Here is a 21,192-nt window from a genome sequence, read left to right on the forward strand (position 1 = left end):
ATACAAGTAAACAGAGATGATTATTCCATTACATAACCTTGTCGGGTGTAGTAGTTACTACAGTTTTAACTAACTATCATGGCTTCAATTCAATATGGGCCCATGGAAACTGGGCCTAATTGCCTCCACGAATTATCTTCACATTGTTGATTTAAAATCCAATATCTACGAATAAAGAGGTTCCATGGTCTAGCGGTTAGGACATTAGACTCTGAATCTAGTAACCCGAGTTCAATTCTCGGTGGAACCTTTCTTTTTTTCCCTCTCCGGCCAATCTTTTCGATTTATGTGCGAACAACCCTAAATACGACAACGCCGGTCTCTCTCTTACTGCGACACTTCTTCTTTTTGCTTTCAGAAGATGGAGATGGTTCCTCCTCTTACTACACAGAAGAGAATAGAGGAAACAGTGAAGGGAATACTCAGAGAAGCAGACATGGACCTCATGACCGAGTTCAAGCTCCGCATCTCCGCTTCTTCTATTCTCGGCTTCGACTTATCAGGTGCCAATCACAAGAAGCTTATCAGAGACGTTCTCGAAGCCTTCCTCCTATCGAATCCCCCCGACGAAGACACGATTGCTCCGGTCGATCCTAATCCTCCTCCTACCGCTACGGCTTCAGCTGGTAGTGGAGAAGATGAACGCTTTATTTGTAAGGTTTGTGGATTTCGAACTAGCTCTGTTTTATTGAATGTTTTTGCCTGTGTGTAAAGTGTTGATCTTTTCAACTTCTAATTAGTTATCGGAGAAGCGAAACGCTACGGTTCAAAAGTACAGAGGCCAACCTTTTTTATCTATTGGTGAGAGTTCTAAGGAAGATGGAAAGCCTTTCCGAGGTAAATTTTCCAACACAACTCTCTCTGTGTGTCTTCTTGTCTTAGATTCTGAAGCTTATGAGTTACTTTTGATTGGTTATGTTCATGGACTCTTCTTTTGCTTTAATACTAGTTCTCTCTCCGATGGGTTTGTGCAAAAAACGTTTCTTTCTTCATGCTTATGTGTGCTTGTTTGAAAAAGCTTTCTTCTTTCTTCTCTGTCAGGAGTACATTTGTCAGCTAACCAGTGGTCTGTGATCAAGAAGAACTTCTCCGCAATAGAGGAAGCCATTAAGCAGTCCGAATCAAAATTAAAGTAAGAATATTGTTACATTGTTTCTTATGTCTATAAACCATTCATGTTCTCATGTTATCTACACATTATGCAGATCTGAATCAAAACAAAACGGAGATACATCTAATACCAGTTTTAGTTTTTCCATCATTGAAACTTCACGTTTTGACGGGAGGAGTTACCTTCGCTGGGCGTCACAGATGGAGCTTTTCCTAAAGCAACTGAATCTTAGTTATGTTCTCTCTAACCACTGTCCTGTTGTTACCAACACCTCTCAACCTGATTCCGCCGGAAAAAACTGGTTGAAAGATGATTACCTATGCTACACTCACTTGCTAAACTCCTTGTCGGACCATCTACACCGTCAATACTCTAAGAGATTCAAGCACGCCAAAGAACTGTGGGAGGAGTTAAAGTGGGTGTACCAGTGTGAAGAGTCTAACTCGAAGAGGTCACAGGTGAGGAAGTACATTGAGTTTCAAATGGTGGAAGAGAGACCGGTTCTTGACCAAGTCCAGGACTTTAACAAGATTGCTGATTCCATAGTGAGCGCTGGTATGTTTCTAGATGAGACGTTTCATGTGAGCACCATCATCTCCAAGTTTCCGCCTTCCTGGAGAGGGTTCAGCACCAGGTTGATGGAAGAGGAGTTTTTACCGGTTTGGATGTTGATGGAACGAGTCAAAGCTGAGGAGGAGGAGGTTCTCAGAAACGGACCGCAGAGGCTTACGTACAGACCAGCAACAAGGTCTTGTCAGATGGAAAGGATGCCGCCGAGTATAGGAAGGGGTTGGAAGAGGAAAGAACCTGAGAGAGATGGGAGGGTCAGTATTGTTTGTGATAACTGTGGGAGGAGAGGACATCTTGCAAAGAACTGCTGGGGTAAGACACTTGAGGAGAGAGCTTCCGGGAAACCAAACCGAGTTTCCTTTTCATCCACTTCACCTGTTGGTTCAGAGACTCAAGCAACAACCAAGAATGATTCAAGAACCATCAGCTAATAAAAAGGTGAATCTTCTTATCATTTCAAATGTAATATTAGTGTAACTATTTGTTTTACAACACTACCAAAAAGTTTTGTTCATAGATTGAACTCAGCAATCATATACTTTAGTAAACTATAAAGCGATAGAATTACACACTAATCAACGAGGATTTAACTCAGTGATTGTAACACTGTTCAATGAAGCAATACTACTTGTGTGATTGTCTCTTGACATTGATGATTCTCCCTCCCCCGAGTAAAAACCTGGTTCTGAAGGTCTAGGTAGTGTGAAAGAACTTGCATTGAGCATTACAACAACAGAAGCCATTGTTGGTCTACTCTCTGCATTCTCCTGAACGCACAACAAAGCAATGTGAATGCACTTCATGATTTCATCACTTAGACCGTTTGTTTCAGTCAGACTTGGATCCACAATGTTTAACACTTTCCCTTCTCTCCAGCATTTCCACACCTACACATATGTCCCAAAGTAAAAGTTGAAACTAAGTTAAGAGTCTAGAATTAGATCCAAAGCAATGATTTTGTTCACTTACATAGCTAAGGAGAAACAGTGATCTTTGTTCTTCTGGAGACCAGTTGTTTCTCTTGCCTGTAATGATCTCAAGGACTAGTACACCAAAGCTAAATACATCGGTTTTCACCGAGAATTGCCCGTTCATCGCATACTCTGGAGCCATGTAGCCACTGCAACCACCAACTAGTTGTTAGCTCTTTAACATGATTGTTCAGAAACTGAGAGTGTATTTGATTGGTAGCCTTACTAGGTTCCAGCAACTTTGCTTGTAAACCTGGTCTGACTTGTTTGGTCTGTATCAAACAACTTAGCCATTCCAAAATCTGTGATTTTCGGATTCATTTCATCATCCAATAGAACATTGCTGGCTTTGAGATCTCTGTGAACAATCTTGAAACGAGAATCTTCATGGAGATAAAGAAGACCCTTAGCAACACCTGAGATTATACGGTAACGTGTTTCCCAATCTAAAACCGTTCTCCTGTTTGAATCTGAGAAAGAAAACGTTAGAATCATATCATTACATACATAACTAGAGTGGTTTGAAAGATACCAAATATGAAATGGTCGAGGCTTGTGTTCTTGAAGAACTCATAAACGAGCAGTCGTTCTTGTCCATCCAAGCAGAAACCTATAAGCCTAACAAGATTTCGATGTTGAAGTTTCGCAACTAATGAGACTTCGTTTATGAACTCGATGTCTCCTTGTCCTGATTTCATTGACAATCTTTTCACAGCTATCACTTCTCCAGAATGAAGAACACCCTAATGATGATCATTAAGACACATTTCAGATGATTACAAAGTGCAACTTAGATCATAACAAAGGAAACTAGGCATGCGGGTTCGGTTAGTTCAGGTTATTGGTTATTCCGTTTGTGTAGTTCGGTTTTCGGTTTGATATAAATCTTACTAAATTAATCCGAATTAAGTTTGGTTCTGTTCTGTTCGCTAATCGGATAGTTCGGTTTTTGAAAATCATATGAATTTTTTAATTTTGGTTTAATTTCTTAAAATGTGAAATTCAATTAGTTCGGATATTTAGATTAGCTCGGTTGAAAATTTTGTTAGTTCGGTAGGTATATTAGTATGGTATAAAAAATTTAAAGAAGACCGAAGTAACCAATTACCAAACTAAAAACATTTTTTTTTAAAACTACCGAATCAAATTTAACTCCTAACTGAACTAACCGAAAATTTCTATTTTGTTCAGTTCGGCTGTTCTGACAAAAATTCCAGGCCTATAGGAAACAATCAATCAAATCACCTTATAAACTGCACCAAAGCCACCTTCTCCAAGCTGGTTATCAGTAGAGAAATCATTAGTTGCAACTCTTATGGTATCAAAATCTAGTTGCAACAATGATTGTGTGTCTTTTATATTATCATCTTGTTGTTTTCTTCTTCTTGTCATTAAGAAGTAAAGACAGACTACTATTATTGCAAAACCAACAACAGAGCCAACCGTGGCAAGAATAATCTTTACTTTGTCTTCTCCTGCTACTGGCAACATAAATAACAAAAAATCAAGAAAGGAGCCTTGAGAAACACGAAACTAATTGTAGGTAGTGCATAGTATTTTATTTGACCTGGCTTTATTGGTGTGTCAGGCTCATATTGGAACTCGAGACGGTAGAATCTCAAGTCACTCTCTATCTGAAAATTACAGCTCGGACAAAACCACCTGATCCCAATTCTTCCTTTCGTCGCGTTCTCGAAACCGTAAGTGAGACAGTTGTTACAGTTTTTCTCAGACAAGTCTGGCGTGCACTGTACGGAAGCGAAGAATCTAGTGTAAGGTGGAGAAGCAGGACCATCTCCTTGAGCATACTTCCTCTTATAACCACCTGCTGCAGCAACTTCCCTGAGCCGGTTAAGTAACTCACTCTGCAACCGTATAAATTCGTCTCTATCTCCCGATGCGTTGTTAGGGTTTGGTGCCTCCAAGACAGGACTGGTTTCGAGTTTTCCGAAAATGGGTTTGTCTGAGTAACGAAACATACATTTCTTGGCACGCACGTAAGCTTCTCTGTGAGCTGGACAGTACGTTGTGGTTAGGTTTACTGCAGCTTGGGAGATACAGTTGAGACAATCTACTCGTGTGAGTACTCTGTTGCAGAGTCCTATGGCTTCTACTCTTTCTTGATCTGAGTATCTTCCGATGGAGAGGTTGTAAAAGTTGTAAGTGTTGGGTTCGAGAGAAGGGATTGAAGAGACCAAACGGTTAAGGTTGTGGGAGAATTGAGAATTGGAGAAGTTGCTTTGTTGGGATAGACACAATGATCTTGAAGGAATGTCCCAGACAGAACTGTCTATGTCAACAGAGGTTTGTTGTGCTAAGCTGAGAAGCGGCACAAACAAGAAGAAGAAGAAGAACAAGTGTTGTGGTCGAGACCAAGAACAAGGACTAGACATGACCATAGTGGGTTTTATTGCAGATGTTCTGATTTTTTATGTTTTAGTTTCTTCAGAGTTTTCCTCAGTTTTATGACTGAACAAAACTGAAAAGTCAAGTTATCAAGGATACTCTTGAATCCTCCAAGTCAAATCATCTTCAGTAATTAGAGAAATATTTTGACTAATCCTACACTAAATTTCTTAGAAGCCTCTTTTTACTAATCATTTTCTCTTTGGCTTGCTTCGTCGTTTCTCTTACATTAACCTCAACAGTCGCTATGAAAAGTCTATCACCATTCACTTTCAAAAAGTCCCATTTGAAGATCACGTCATACAATGTATCACCTACTTTTGATTTCAAGTTTCTGTAAAATAGTATACACTAATTATTTCTGGGATTATAACTTAACCTCTTTTTTTCTGAACCCCTCTCACATACTCCATCAGTTCTTAAATATAAGATGTTTAGAAGAATTTTTATGTTCCAATATGTAAGATGTTCTCATATTTCGGGGTAACTTTAACTATATCAAAAACAGTGTAACCAATCAAATTTAATAGTTATATTTTGTAATTGGTTCAGTTGTTTTTAATTTATAGTTTTAATAATACATTTTAGATAAAAATAAATTTTCTTAATAACTGTGTTTTACCTAAAACATCTTATATTTAGGAACAGAGAGAGTAAATAACTCGACTTCTACCACCTCGGACTGTTAAATTCAACAGTTACATATGGGGATTATAACTTGAACCTCTTATTTTTTTAACCCCTCTCACATCAATAACTCGACTTCTACCACTTCGGACTGTTAAATTCAACAGTTTTAGTCTTCATAAATTTATATCATAATTTTATCATGTGAAGAAACTAATATAATCTATTTCTTTGAATGCTTAATTCTTGTTCTTATAATTAATTTGTATGTTTCTGCATGTTTGAATTATTGTGAATTTCTGATGCTCAATACTTTGTATTCTCTGAATGCTCGTTTACATATTTTCTTAGCTTTAGAAAACCAAATATAAACCAAGAGAAAACGGCCAAGTGGTCTTGAGGAGGCTTCGGCCCCAATATGAACCCGAGTTCGAATCCCGCTGGCCAGTAAGGGTAAAATTTAACATTCATGCTTTCCCAGCGTTCGGTGACCGAAGCGTACTCCGACCGATAACGTAAGCTGTTACGGACTCTCAGCGCTAGTGTGGATCCACTTTGGTAGGGGCCATAATACACTGGGCTATTCAAAAAAAAAAAAAAACCCAAACATAATAGAAAAGCTAGACCATCAGAAACGGCACTGACATGAGTGAATTGTATATATGTGATAAATAAATAAAAAGATTGTTTGTATGTGAAATATGAAACGAATTTAAATTGAAATTGAACGTTTTACATAAGTTAGAACCTTTTTTAGTTTTTGACAAAAAGTTCGCTACTGAATACTAGAAAAGTTACAAGAGAATGGCTAAGCCATAGTGTTCAGAGAATATGACGTTAAACAACATACGTTAGAACTTTTATATATAGCAAAAGGATCGTCAGAAATGGCATGATGTGAGTGACTACTGTGTGTAACTGTATACATGTGCTATGTCTGTGTACTCTTCCCCAAGAAAAATCTAGTTGTTATCAAAATTATTAATATTATGAATAAGTCTTACAATGTCACAGAAATTATACGTGTTTTCTTTTGTAAAACTCTCTCTTCATTTCGTATGATATTTACCGTTGTGCGTAAAATTAGGGGTTTGGTGCGTCCAAGACAGGACTGGTTTCGAGTTTTCCGAAAATGGGTTTTGTCTGGGTAACGAAACATACATTTCGTGGGACGCACGTAAGCTTCTCTGTGAGCTGGACAGTACGTTGTGGTTAGGTTTACTGCAGTTTCGGAGATACAATTGAGACAATCTACTCGTGTGAGTACTCTGTTGCAGAGTCCTATGGCTTATAAAAAGAAAGAAACAAAACACAAGATTTAGTCTAAATGGGTCATAGACCTAGTGGTTTTTTTAACAAAATAAACATTGGGCTTTGGAGATATGGGTTACACATACATTCTTACATGATACATCTGTGTTGTTAATCTATTTTTTCGTTCAGGTTTCACCATCAATTTTACAACTTGCAAGTTGCAACCCTAAATATGGTCGACCGTCTTAAAAGACTTGTGGACGAGCTTATCACATACTATTATTTTTCACAGGAAGTATTAATTACTCTTGCGTTCTTAACGCCACGGCCCCATGTAATAAGATAACACGTAAACCGTCGCTATGGATTCTTATCAAAACCTGTGGATCTAGGTTTCTAGCCAGTAGCCTTGTGCCACACTATCTACTGGTTGATGTTGTTTTTGTGTTGATTGGCCCTCAATTTTTTTTGAATAACTAATTATTTGAAAATCTAATATACGATAAAATATTCCTACAACTTTCAAAGAACGGATGGCAGGGAGCCTCGGATGATGCTACTTTGTCTTGTTTTCCCCGTTTGTCAATACCATTCAATTTATCTTTTGCTCTCTAGCCCTCCTTTTTTGACCATCACCCATTCATTATATTGAGCATTAAAATTGGACTTTTATGCGATCTACTAAATCATTTACAACATATTCACCTCTTATTTTATTTTTATTTTGAAGTTTGTAGTTCACATTATGTTTCTTTTAGGAATAATCGGTTCAATATTACTTTCTTGGATGGTAATGCATAAAGTAACACGTGGAAAAAATATTTTTTTACGTAAAAAGTACCACAGGATAAAGTGATGATCTTTTCACTGTAAACATAGTCGTCTCTTTCAGAAAGGTAAAAAAGAGAGCCATTTCACATTATCTGCAAAGAACAAATAGAAGGTAACAAAACTGAGACAACAAAAGCAAATTGTAAACAAAATGAGAAATTAAGGACGTACAACTGCATATGACAATAGTTGTTAAACGTTGTTTAACCATTACACCATGATTAACCTCAGTCTCTTAACTGGAGTTTTTATTTTTAGCTAAGAGACGGTTCTTATCTTTTCTTAGTTAAACTAATAAAAATTAAGAATCGTCTCTTAAATAAGAGATATAATAGCCAATTTTTTAGCCGAAAATATTAAAAAAAAAATAAAAAATAAAAAAATGTCAAATAATGAGTTAAGATCCTCGGCTAAGAGACCGGGGTTAATCATGCTCTTACATGATTAACCCGGGTTCTTAATTTGGGGTTCTTAACTCATGATTTGACAAATTTTTTTACATTTTTTGGATAAGAGCCGGCTCTTATATCTCTTATTTAAGAGACGGTTCTTAGCTTTTCTTAGTTAAAAGCTAAGAAACGGTTCTTAGCCGAAGTTAAGAACCCCACCTTAAAACCATGGTTAATCATGGTTTAATTAGGCTTCAAAAATAGCTGTGAACATTCTAACCATCTCATATGAACATGAGCTTGTACAAGTAACATAAACTGTTTTTCAAATAAGGATTTTATTCAAATTTAAGTCTATATGATATATGATACATAACGATCACTTTCGATTTTAAAAAAAAAGAAACAAAACTACTGATAAAATTATTGTTAACAGCTCCAGAATTCATGTCCACAACAAAGTGATAATAAACAAAAGACCAAACACAACACACATATGCGTCCAACATGTTTGGTGTCCAACTTTTTTTTGTCTTCATTTCACACATTTGCTTAGGACCACTCAAATCTTGGATCAATCAAGCAGTCAAGGTCGGTGTAGGAGTGGAACTCTGGCTTGTGGGCCCCACTTTTCCCCATGGTTTAACTGACACGTCATCCTCATCGTTGTACGCGTAGGCAAAGCCACCGTGACGCGTCATGTCCATTCCGGCCATCTCGTCCTCTGTTGATATCCTCAAGAGATTCATCTTATGCAAACCGTAGAACAATGGCCCCATCGTCACTGACACCCACCCAATGATCACAACGATCTGAACGAACTGTGCGGCGAGCAGTTTTCCTCCCCCGCCCATCAGCAAACCATAAGGCCTATCACCATCACCAGAGTAAACCTCGTTGACGTACCTTTTGGTCGCAAACAGCCCGGTAAAGATCACTCCCCATGCTCCGCACCCCCCGTGGAGTTGAGCGGCCTCAAGCGGATCGTCATACTTGAGTTTCTTGGCAACCAAGTTAAACCCGATCAACACCCATGACGCCACGAATCCACATACTATAGCAGCCCACGGCTCCACCACGGCGCATCCCGAAGTGATCGCTGCAAAGCCGCCTAGCAATCCGTTGCAAACATCAATGACGTTCCAGTGACCTGTAATAAGATAACTACTAGGTTATTTAGGATAATTACTAATACTGTAATGATAATGTGTATATAAACCGGCTATTGCCATACAAATCAATACACAAAACTATTACAAGTTATTTCATGCATTAATATCCTAAATAAAGAACCTAGTAGTTATCTTATTAACCTGCAAGGAGCCGTTTACTGAATAGAGTGGTCAAAGCGGAAGTACAGCCAGCGAGTGTTGTGGTGACCGCAGTACGGCCAACAGCGCTCCACTGTCCGTAGTACGGCCGAGACTTTTCGTATCCTTTTAGAATAGTCAAAAAGGAACCAGGGTTGAATCCGTACCATCCAAACCACAACAAGAAGGTACCAAGTACGACAAGGGAAGCACTGTGACCACGTAAAGCAACGGACCGGCCCAACCGATCGAACCGACCTATTCTTGGTCCTTCGATTAATGCTCCCCACAGACCGGCAATCCCGCCCACCATGTGAACAACTCCCGACCCCGCGAAATCAATAGCGCCTGATCCGAACAAGAGATTGTTGTCGGATCTAGACGCGCTGGCCCATCCATCAGTCGACCAAAACCAGTGCGAAACGGTCGGGTAGACAAAACCGGTCAAGAAAGAAGAGTAGATAAGGTAAGCAACGAACTGAGTTCGCTCAGCGATGGAGCCGCTGGTGATTCCCGCCGCGGCTATAGCAAAAGCCCATTGGTAGAGGAAAAAACTGAAGTCGGCGCCGGGGCGTTCGGGGTAAGAGCTCAAGGCGAAAAAGCTATGGTGGCGGCCGATGAAGCCGTTGGACGGTGTTCCGAAGGCGAACGCGAATCCGAAGAGATAGTAAGAGATGGCTCCAGCGGCCGCGTCGAGGACGTTGGTGAGCATGATGTTCATAGTGTTCTTGGCTCGGACTGAGCCGGCGCAGAGCATGGCGAAACCGAGCTGCATGGCGAAGACTAGGTAGGCGGAGAAGAGGAGATACGTGTTGTCCACGGCGTAAGTTGTGTCGGAGAGTTTGCTGGAGATGTTGGAGAACTGGGAGCATAGAAAGGTTGCCGCAGCGAGGGAAGAAGTAGAGTTAGAAGAAGATAGGAGGACGGCGAGATCCTTGGCAGAACAGGTGGTGGCTGCGATGTCCATGGTGGAAAGAGAGTGAGTGTAATTGATTATGTGAGAGATGTTTGCTTCAGACTCTTTGGTCGTGGAAGTTGTATTTAAATTGGAAAAAGTAATACATCAGTAGCATTATTTTATTTATGAGGAAGAAAGAATACGCAGGGGTAGATGCCTTTTAAAGGTTTTAAAGGTTCTAGTTAGTATTTTAAGTTCATGTCTGGGATTTTCCATCGTCCCAAAAAAGGTTGTGATGTAAGATCTATATTTATGTGATTTAAAAAAAATAATTGGATTTTAATAGTATAATTTTCAAAAATACATATTGCCAAAATAAGCCATTTCCCCATACAGGTTTAATTATTTTAAAAGTACGGGGGTGATTGGTTGGACTGTAAGAAATGATTTTAACTTTAATTTTTACCATATTGCATAGTTTGAGGTTCGAACCCTAGACCTGGGTGTAGAAACCTTTAAACTTTAACCAGTAGGCTGGTGTTTCCATAGTGTTGTACTCCCTCTGTTCCTGAAAGTAAGATTTTCTAGAGTATACACGTTTATTAAAAATTTAATAAATGTTTATAATTTAAATTATTTTTTACTTTATTATACAATTTCCAATAACTTTCCACCAATGAAATTTAATCAATTCAAATATTCTCAATTAATGTTCTTCAAAAGTATAACAAAGTACTTTAACAATATAGAAAATCTATCTTTGTGGAATAAGAAAAAAATCTAAAACATCTTACTTTCAGGAACGGAGGTAGTATTATTCTATTGGTAACATAAATATATATATATCTCTGGATCTCGTATCTAAATCTAATATTCAAAATATTTTCTCTTAGACGTCTATTATACAAAACAAAATTCCTAAGGTTTGTTGCCTCACTATGGAATTTACCATATAACTTAAATGGAAAAACCGTTGTTAAAAAAGTGTATTGCACATTAACTTCCCCCTCACAAGTACATTATTTGTGATTTTTCGGATGACATAATCCAATATAATGAATTAACTCTTCAAAATTACTAAGAAAATACCCTAGTAAATATGTCTGTAAAACATTCACTTTAATATATATGTAGAATACTTATATCACCATTCTTCTGCAATGCTTGCCAATGATTCATCTTGATCATAGTCTTTGATTCTTAGTGTTATCAATGTACCATAAAAATTTGGAAGGATGATATAATTTTCATCTTTTCAATTATAACATTCTTTCAGGATGTCTACCGTTTATATCTTCTTTACTGTCTTTTTTAAAAATTTTATTATGAAAAATTCCTATACGAGAATAATTTTAGAACACCATTAGTGGTGGTCTCTACATAGAGTCTCTTCACAAAAATAATAAAATATAATAAAGTAAGAGAGGAATTAAGAAGAAAATGAGAAACATATGTTGGTAAATAAACGTTGCACATAAGGGAAGGAATAAATTCTACAGGTGTCCTTTTCGTATTAGTGTGACTATTTTTAGTTATTTAAATTTAAGCAGATAAATATATTGTATTAAAACATTAATACAAATGCATAAAGAACTGTGACAGAGAGACTTCAGCGATGATAATACTCTTAGTAAATAGTAATTTCTAGGATCATTGGAATTATAACGTATCACCACTTTTAATACAGACTATAATTACTCCGTCTATTTGAGATTCATGCCAAATCTCTATACATACAATTTTGTACAAATGAGTTATCATGGTTTTATAAAAGTGATAGGGTCCTGGTATCGCGCGAGAATTTTGTCTTTTGTTTTAATTGTTTCTATATCAAAGTGTTTTGGCTTTACCTTCTGTCAAACTCTTGTCCTACAGTGGATAGGCGGAGGGAGTTCCACTAAGGTTGCAACCAGAGAGAAGAAAAAAAAAGGTCGACGAGCTATTTCTCCACGATAACTATCATATAGCATCAATCTCCACCAAAGTATGACTCCGTGCTATATCCCCATGAATTGATAGTTGCACACTTATTTCTCCCCGAATTGATACTTCAAAACTTAATTACCCATAGACGATGGTTTAAGTAGATTTTTTTGTTTTAATCGGTGTAATCTTAACCAAATAATTTAAAATCATTTAAACCAAACAAAAATTCAATTTTTATATATTTTTGTCAAAAAAAAACATTTTTATCATCTTCTTCACAAACCTTTCGTCTCTACCAACGCCATTACATCTGTGGAGCTTCAATTTATATCTTCATACGATAAGTGGAGCTTCAGCTAACTGATATTCCATGAATCATATTTTCTTGTCTTTGTCCTTCCTCATTCGAGACATTCTGAAAATTCTAACTTGGATTTAAAGAGGCTCTGTTTTTGTGACGTACTAAAGTTATATCTTAATTTCTTTTGCATTTTTATCAAAGAAACATCAAACTCATGTTCTTCTTCCAAATCATCATCATTTCCTTCTTCAAGGATATCCGCCCAAGCTTTTCTTTGAGAGGCCTAAGTGCCCAGAAACCATGCGTCTTCGATTAGGCGGAGAAGAGACTGTGACACTTGGATTGTGGAGATGCTCGCATACAATGCGTGAAGGGTTAGAGGAAGAGAAACGTTGCATAAGGAGCTACAGAGCTTAACGTTTAGGAAGACCAATGTCGGTGTTGTGAAACCTGTGAAGAAGAATATAAAATATGTTTATATATATATATATATATATATATATATATAATTTTTGTTTGGTTTAACTGATTTTAAAATTATTTAGTCATGATTAAACCGATTAAAACCAAAAAATTGATTTAAACTATGGTCTATGGGCAATTAAGTTTTGAACTATCGATTTGGGGAGAAATAAGTTTGCAACTTTCAATTCGTGGGGATATAGCACGGGATCATACGGTGGAGATCTGGTGCTATATGATAGTTATCGTGGGGAAATAGCTCGTCGACCCAAAAAAAAGAAGAGAAAGAAGAGTTAGAATGATTGAAGTTAAAGTCGAATTGCAATATTCGTATTAATGGTTTAGTGTAGGTAATTGCAATATTCGTATTAATGGTTTAGTGCAGGTAGGTTTACTAACTGTTGAGGGGCCACACCAAAATAGGACAATAAACAATACATAAAGAATTGACAATATGGTATATTAATAGTTCAGAGATATATTTAGTTTAATTTGTTAAGTAATTTTTTATCAATTATTTAGTCTAACCACGCTCAACATTTGTATTAATATATTTTAAGCTTTTTTTCATGATATATGGGAATCGTTATAATTTTTTATCAATTAATTTAGTAAAAATTTATAATACTCTAAATCGATGAAATAACCACTATACAATCACTATTTTTTTGAAAAACAGAGATAACAAAGGCTCCAAACCTCTCTGAACATCATCATATGTAAGTGTAGGATGCAACTATGCATTAAACAATATTGTCGTATTTTTTTAAATTTTCTCAAAGTCTATGTGTTAACCCCCACTAAAATATTGATTTTTTGGTAAATACTTTATATACTGAAGCCTATACTATTTAGTGTTGTTTTAAAATTTCTAACTATATTCTACATTTATATTAATTTATGCTAAACTTTCTTTCATGGTAAATGAGCACTGTTCAATTGTTTTTATAAATAAATTTAGTAAAACTTCATATACTCCCTAAATTAGTGGACTAACCATTATAAAATCGCTATTCTCTAGCGAAATGGAGACAAAAAAGTTCTAAACTTCTTTGACCATCATCATATATTAGTACATGAAGCAACTATTTATTAAAGCAATATTGTTAATTTTTTTGAATTTTTTTCTCAAAATCTATGTGTTAACCCCTACGAAAATATTGAGTTTTTGGTAAATGATTTTTGTTTTAAAATTTCTAACTACATTCTACATTTTTATTAATGTATTTTAAGCTCTTTTTCATGGTATATGGAAATCATTATAATATTTTTATCAATTAATTTAGTAAAACTTCACAATATCCCCTAAACGATGGAATAACCACTATAAAATCACTATTTTCTTGAAAAACGGAGCAACAAAGGCTCCAAACCTCTTTGAACATCATCATATGTTAGTGCAGGATGCAACTATGTATTAAAACAATACTGTCGTATTTTTTGAAATTTTCTCAAAATCTATGTGTTAACCCCTATGAAAATTTTGAGCTTTGGTATATATTTTATATACCGAAGCCTATATACTTTAGTGTTGTTTTAAAATTTCGAACCATATTCTACATTCGTATTAATGTATGTTAAACTCTCTTTCATAGTAAATGAGCATCGTTCAATAGTTTTTATAAATTAATTTAGTAAAACTTCGTATACTCCCTAAATTAGTGAAGTAACCATTATAAAATCGCTATTCTCTAGAGAAATGAAAACAAAAAACGGTTCCAAACCTCTTTGACCATCATCTTATCCGAGTACATGAGGCAACTATGTATTAAAGCAATATTGTTATATTTTTAAAAAATTTCTCAAAATCTATGTGTTAAACCCTACAAAAATATTGAGTTTTTGGTAAATACTTTATATACTGAAGCCTATGATTTTTAGTGTTGTTTTAAAATTTCTAACCATATTCTACATTTGTATTAATGTATGCTAAACTCTCTTTCATTGTAATGAGTATCGTTCAATTGTTTTTATAAAATTAATTTAGTAAACATTCATATACTCCTTAAATTAGTGGATTAACCATTATAAAATCGCTATTCTCTAGAGAAATAGAGACAAAAAGGTTCTAAACCTCTTTAAATATCTTCATATATTAGTACAGGAGGCAACTATGTATTAAATCAATATTGTTATATTTTTAAATTTTCTCAAAATTTATGTGTTAAACCCTACAAAAATATTGAGTTTTTGGTAAATACTTTATATAATGAAACCTATGATCTTTAGTGTTGTTTTAAAATTTCTAACCATATTCTACATTTGTATTAATATATGCTAAACTCTCTTTCATAGTAAATGAGCATCGTTCAATTGCTTTTATTAATATATGCTAAACTCTCTTTCATATACTGAAGCGTATAATCTTTAGTGTTGTTTTAAAATTTATTATACATTTGTATTAATGTATTTTAAGTTTTTTTCATGGTATATGGGAATCATTATATTTTTTTATCAATTAATTTAGTAAAACTTCATAATACACCCTAAATCGATGAAATAACCACTATAAAATCATTATTTTTTGAAAAACGGAGACAACAAAGGCTCTAAACCTTTTTGAAAATCATTATATGTTAGTGCATGATGCAACTATGAAATAAAACAATATTACCATATTTTTTGAAAATTTCTCAAAATCTATGTGTTAACCCCCCCCCCCCCCACCCCCCCAACGAAAATATTGAGTGTTTGGTAAATACTTTATATACTGAAGTCTACAATCTTTATTGTTGTTTTAAAATTTATAAACATATTCTACATTTGTATTAATTTATGCTAAACTCTTTTTCATGGTAAATGAGCATTATTCAATTGTTTTTATATATTAATTTAGTAAAACTTCATATACTTTCTAAATTAGTAGACTAACCTTTCTAAAATCGCTATTCTCTAGAGAAATGGAGACAAAAAAGGTTCTAAACCTCTTTGAACATCATCATATATTAGTAAATGAGACAACTATATATTAAAACAATATTGTTATATTTTTTTAATTTTTCTCAAAATCTATGTGTTGACCCCTACAAAAATATTGAATTTTGGTAAATTCTTATATACTGAAGCCTTGTTTTAAAATTTACTACCACATTCTAAATTTGTATTAATATATGCTAAACTCCCTTTCGTGGTATATGGTAATCATTATAATTTTTTATCAATTAATTTAGTAAAAAATTCATAATACTCTCAAAATCGGTGAAATAACCACTATTAAATCCCTATTTTCTTGAAAAACGGAGACAACAAAGAATCCAAACCTCTTTCAACATCATCTATGTTAGTGCAGGATGCAACTATGCATTAAAACAATATTTTCATATTTTTTTATTTTTTTTCAAAATCTATGTGTTAACCCCCACAAAAATAATGAATTTTGGTAAATTCTTTATATACGGAAGCCTATAATCTTTAGTGTTGTTTTAAGACTTCTGACAATATTCTACGTTTGTATTAGTGTATACTAAACTCTCTTTCATGGTATATGGGAATCATTATAATTTTTTATCAATTAATTTAGTAAAACTTCATAATACTCTCTAAATCGGTGTAATAACCACTATTAAATCCCTATTTTCTTGAAAAACGGAGACAACAAAGGATCCAAACCTCTTTCAACATCATCTATGTTAGTGCAGGATGCAAATATGCATTAAAACAATATTTTCATATTTTTTGAATTTTTTTCAAAATCTATGTGTTAACCCCCACAAAAATATTGAATTTTGGTAAATTCTTATATACTGAAGCTTAAAATCTTTAGTGTTATTTTAAAATTTCTTACCACATTCTAAATTTGTATTAATGTATACTAAACTCCCTTTCATGGTATATGGAAATCATTATAATTTGTTATCATTTTTTTTTTTTTTTCAGCAAGAAATTTACAGACTCATGTTGACTCTGTAAACCATATTGGTAACTCCGCATCCATGTGAACGACAAAGGACAATTGCTTGTGTGCATTACGTGCTAAGCTATCCGCCCGAAGGTTCGCCGTCCGAGGTACATGTACGATGTCTGAGTTGAGGAAGCTTCCTTTGAGAAGCTTGATATCTTCCAAATAGCTTTCAAATGCTGGCCATTCTTCTGGTTCCGAAACGATCTTCACCAATTGAGAACAATCCGTAGCAAACGTAACCTGGACCTGTCTTAAATTCTTCATACATTCCATTGCCCAAATCAAAGCCTCTATCTCCGAATGAAGGGGAGAGAGGCATGCCCGTACATTCCTTGCCCCCAGTAGACTATCAAATCATGGTAAAGTACTATACCAGCCTTGCCCTGACATTAATTCATTATCCTTCCATGAGCCATCAATAAAACACCATCGACCTGATGTCTCTAAAGGAGGAATGGTTTGTACCGAGAGCCCCCTCCTTGGCTCATTTCCCACCCGTGCTTCTGCCCAGAGTGATGATTCCACTTCAGCTAATTTAAGAGTGTCCCGCGGATCAATATCCAAATTACTATAAACTTTGTTATTTCGGGCTTTCCAAATATACCATAAAATCCATGCAAACTGATGGTCATCCATTTTCGGTTGCACTCTCCAAAAAAGATGATCCATATTAACAAATAAAGAGCTGATAGGAAAGATATTATGCGCTGAAGGGATCTTGGATAGTGCCCACACTTGACGTGCAAGAGGACATTCAAAAAATACATGATTTATTGATTCTTCCGGATCTCCACAACGAGCACAACATATATCTCCTCTTATCCCTCGTGCCTTTAAATTTTTCATTACCGATATACATCCTGATACCATTTGCCACAAGAAATGCCTTATCTTCGGTGGACACCGCACTTTCCAGCAGAAAGCTTTAAGAATATCCACTGTGGGGCCATAAAAATCAGGAGGTTTTACCCTGTCAGGATAAACACGTTCAACCTGATAACCTGATTGGACCACTATAAAATCGATATTTTCTTGAAAAATGGAGACAACAAAGGCTCCAAACCTCTTTCAACATCATCTATGTTAGTGCAGGATTAAACTATGCATTAAAACAATATTTTCATTTTTTTTTAAATTTTATCAAAATCTATATGTTAACCCCTAGAAAAATATTGTATTTTGATAAATTTTTTATATATTGAAGCCTATAATCTTTAGTGTTGTTTTAAATTTCTTACCATATTCTAAATTTGTATTAATGAATACTAAACTCCCTTTCATGGTATATGAGAATCGTTATAATTTATTATCAATTAATTTAGTAAAACTTCATAATATTCCTTAAATCGAGGAATAACCACTATAAAATTGCTATGTTATTGAAAAACAGAGACAACAAAGGCTCCAACTTCTTTCAACATCATCATATGTTAGTGCAGGATGCAACAATGCATTAAAACAATATTATCATATTTTTTGATATTTTCTCAAAATCTATGTGTTAACCCCTACAGATTATTAAATTTTGGTAAATTCGTTATATACTGAAGCCACTATAGTTGTGTTTAAAAAAAACAACAACTATAAAATCGCTATTTTCTTGAAAAAAGGGAGACAACAAAAGCTCCAAACCTCTTTCAACATCATCATATGTTAGTGCATGATGCAACTATGCATTAAAACAATATTGTTATATATTTTGAAATTTTCTCTAAATTTATGTGTCTGCTACAAAAATATTGAATTTTGGTAAATTCTTTATATACTGAAGCCTATAATCTTTAGTGTTGTTTTAAAACTTCTGACCATATTCTACATTTGTATTAATGTATCCTAAACTCCCTTTCATGGTATATGGGAATCATTATAATTTTTTATCAATTAATTTAGTAAAACTTAACAATACTCCCTAAATCGGTGAAATAACCACTATTAAATCCCTATTTTTTTTGAAAAAACCGAGACAACAATGGCTCCAAACCTCTTTCAACATCATCTATGTTAGTGCAGGATGCAACTATGCATTAAAACAATATTGTCGTATTTTTTGAAATTTTCTCAAAATCTATGTGTTAACCCCTACAAAAATATTGAATTTTGGCAAATTCTTTATATAATAAAGCCTATAATCTTTAGTGTTGTTTTAAAATTTCGGACCACATCCTATGTTTGTATTAATGTATACTAAACTCCCTTTCATGGTATATGAGAATCATTATAATTTTTTATCAATTAATTTAGTAAAACTTCATAATACTCTCAAAATCGGTGAAATAACCACTATTAAATCCCTATTTTCTTGAAAAACTGAGACAACAAAGGATCCAAACCTCTTTCAACATCATCTATGTTAGTGCAGGATGCAACTATGTATTAAAACAATATTTTCAAATTTTTTGATTTTTTTTCAAAATCTATGTGTTAACCCCTACAAAAATATTGAATTTTGGTAAATTCTTATATACTGAAGCCTATAATATTTATTGTTTTTTAAAATTTCTTACCACATTATAAATTTGTATTAATGTATACTAAACTCCCTTTCATGGTATAAGGGAATCATTATAATTTTTTATCTATTAATTTAGTAAAACATCATAATACTCCATAAATCGGTAAATAACCACTATTAAATCCCTATTTTCTTGAAAACCAGAGACAACAAAGGCTCCAAAACTCTTTCAACATCATCAAATGTTAGTGCATGATGCAACTATGCATTAAAACAATATTTTCATATTGTTTGATTTTTTCTCAAAATCTATGTGTTAATCCCTACAAAAATACTGAATTTTGGTAAATGATTTATATATTGAAACCTATAATCTTTAGTGTTGTTTTAAGACTTCTGACAATATTCTACGTTTGTATTAATGTATACTAAACTCCCTTACATGGTATATGAGAATCATTATAATTTTTTATCAATTAATTTAGTAAAACTTCATAATACTCCCTAAATCGGTGAAATAACCACTATTAAATCCCTATTTTCTTGAAAAACGGAGACAACAAAGGCTCCAAACCTCTTTCAACATCATATATGTTAGTGCAGCATGCAACTATGCATTTAAACAATAATTTCATATTTTTTTGAAATTTTCTCAAAATCTATATGTTAAACCCTACAATAATATTTAATTTTGGTAAATTCTTTATATATTGAAGCCTATAATCTTTAGTGTTGTTTTAAAACTTCTGACCATATTCTACATTTGTATTAATGTATTCTAAACTCTATTTCATGGTATATAGAAATCATTATAATTTTTATCAATTAATTTAATAAAACTTCATAATAATCCATAAATCAATGAAATAACCAATATTAAATCCCTATTTTCTTGAAAAACGGACACAACAAAGGCTACAAACCTCTTTCAACATCATCTATGTTAGTGCAGGATGCAACTATGCATTAAAAAATATTTTCTTATTTTTTGAAATTTTCTCAAAATTTATGTGTTAACCCCCCTAAAAAAATTGAATTTTGGTAAATTCGTTATATACTAAAGTCTATATCTTTAGTGTTGTTTTAAAATTTTTGACCACATTCTAGATTTGTATTAATTTATACGAAACTCCTTTTCATGGTATATGGGAATCATTATAATTTTTATTAATTAATTTAGTAAAAATTAACAATACTTCCTAAATCGGTGAAATAAACACTATTAAATGCCTATTTTCTTGAAAAACGGAGACAACAAAGGCTCCAAACATCTTTCAACATCATCATATGTTAGTGCAGGATGCAACTATGCATTAAAACAATACTTTCATATTTTTTGAACTTTTCTCAAAACCTATGTGTTAACCTACAAAAATATTGAATTATAGTAAATTCTTTATATATTAAAGCCTATAATTTTTGGTGTTGTTTTAAAATTTCTGACCACATTCTACGTTTGTATTAATGTATACTAAACTCCCTTTAATGGTATATGGGAAACATTATAATTTTTTATCAATTAATTTAGTAAAACTTCATAATACTCCCTAAATCGGTAAATAACCACTATTAAATCCCTATTTTCTTGAAAACCGGAGACAACAAAGGCTCCAAACCTATTTCAACATCATCATATGTGAGTGCAGGATGCAACTATGCATTAAAACAATATTGTCATATTTTTTGAAATTTTCTCAAAATCTATGTGTTAACTAAACCCTACAAAAATACTGAATTTTGGTAAATTCTTTATATATTGAATCCTATAATCTTTAGTGTTGTT

At 34.0% G+C, this 21,192-nt stretch overlaps 2 protein-coding genes, 1 non-coding gene and 1 pseudogene across 3 annotated transcripts; 2 read left to right on the plus strand and 2 right to left on the minus strand.

Annotated features, from left to right (window-relative positions):
• The first annotated feature begins 178 nt into the window (after positions 1 to 178).
• Positions 179 to 250, plus strand: TRNAQ-CUG. Its single transcript has one exon. It is a non-coding gene; the product is annotated as a tRNA-Gln (tRNA).
• Positions 223 to 2,273, plus strand: LOC125593232. Its single transcript, XM_048769532.1, has 4 exons — positions 223 to 658; positions 741 to 837; positions 1,042 to 1,132; positions 1,206 to 2,273. The coding sequence occupies exons 1-4, from the start codon at positions 362 to 364 to the stop codon at positions 2,110 to 2,112; spliced, it is 1,392 nt and encodes a 463-aa protein (XP_048625489.1). The 5' UTR covers positions 223 to 361; the 3' UTR covers positions 2,113 to 2,273.
• On the minus strand, positions 2,257 to 5,508 carry LOC106422262 (annotated as a pseudogene).
• Positions 5,509 to 8,478: 2,970 nt separating this feature from the next.
• Positions 8,479 to 10,644, minus strand: LOC125593233 (ammonium transporter 1 member 2). The gene is made up of 2 exons (XM_048769534.1): positions 9,473 to 10,644; positions 8,479 to 9,309 (listed from the first exon to the last, which is right to left on the minus strand). Exons 1-2 carry the CDS (start codon positions 10,434 to 10,436, stop codon positions 8,738 to 8,740), a joined length of 1,536 nt encoding a protein of 511 aa, XP_048625491.1. The 5' UTR covers positions 10,437 to 10,644; the 3' UTR covers positions 8,479 to 8,737.
• Between the last annotated feature and the right edge of the window lie 10,548 nt (positions 10,645 to 21,192).

This window comes from Brassica napus, chromosome C9, assembly GCF_020379485.1.
Source record: "Brassica napus cultivar Da-Ae chromosome C9, Da-Ae, whole genome shotgun sequence".
In the NCBI taxonomy this organism is placed as follows: Eukaryota; Viridiplantae; Streptophyta; class Magnoliopsida; order Brassicales; family Brassicaceae; genus Brassica; species Brassica napus.

Bases quoted from the DNA above. Each gene is read 5' to 3' on its own strand.
- LOC125593232 (XM_048769532.1), top strand. From the start codon at position 362: ATGGAGATGGTTCCTCCTCTTACTACACAGAAGAGAATAGAGGAAACA. The intron at 659-740 runs GTTTGTGGATTT...ACTTCTAATTAG, and splicing joins ATGAACGCTTTATTTGTAAG to TTATCGGAGAAGCGAAACGC. The intron at 838-1,041 runs GTAAATTTTCCA...CTTCTCTGTCAG, and splicing joins AGATGGAAAGCCTTTCCGAG to GAGTACATTTGTCAGCTAAC.
- LOC125593233 (XM_048769534.1), bottom strand. From the start codon at position 10,436: ATGGACATCGCAGCCACCACCTGTTCTGCCAAGGATCTCGCCGTCCTC. The intron at 9,310-9,472 runs GTTAATAAGATA...ATCTTATTACAG, and splicing joins CAGTAAACGGCTCCTTGCAG to GTCACTGGAACGTCATTGAT.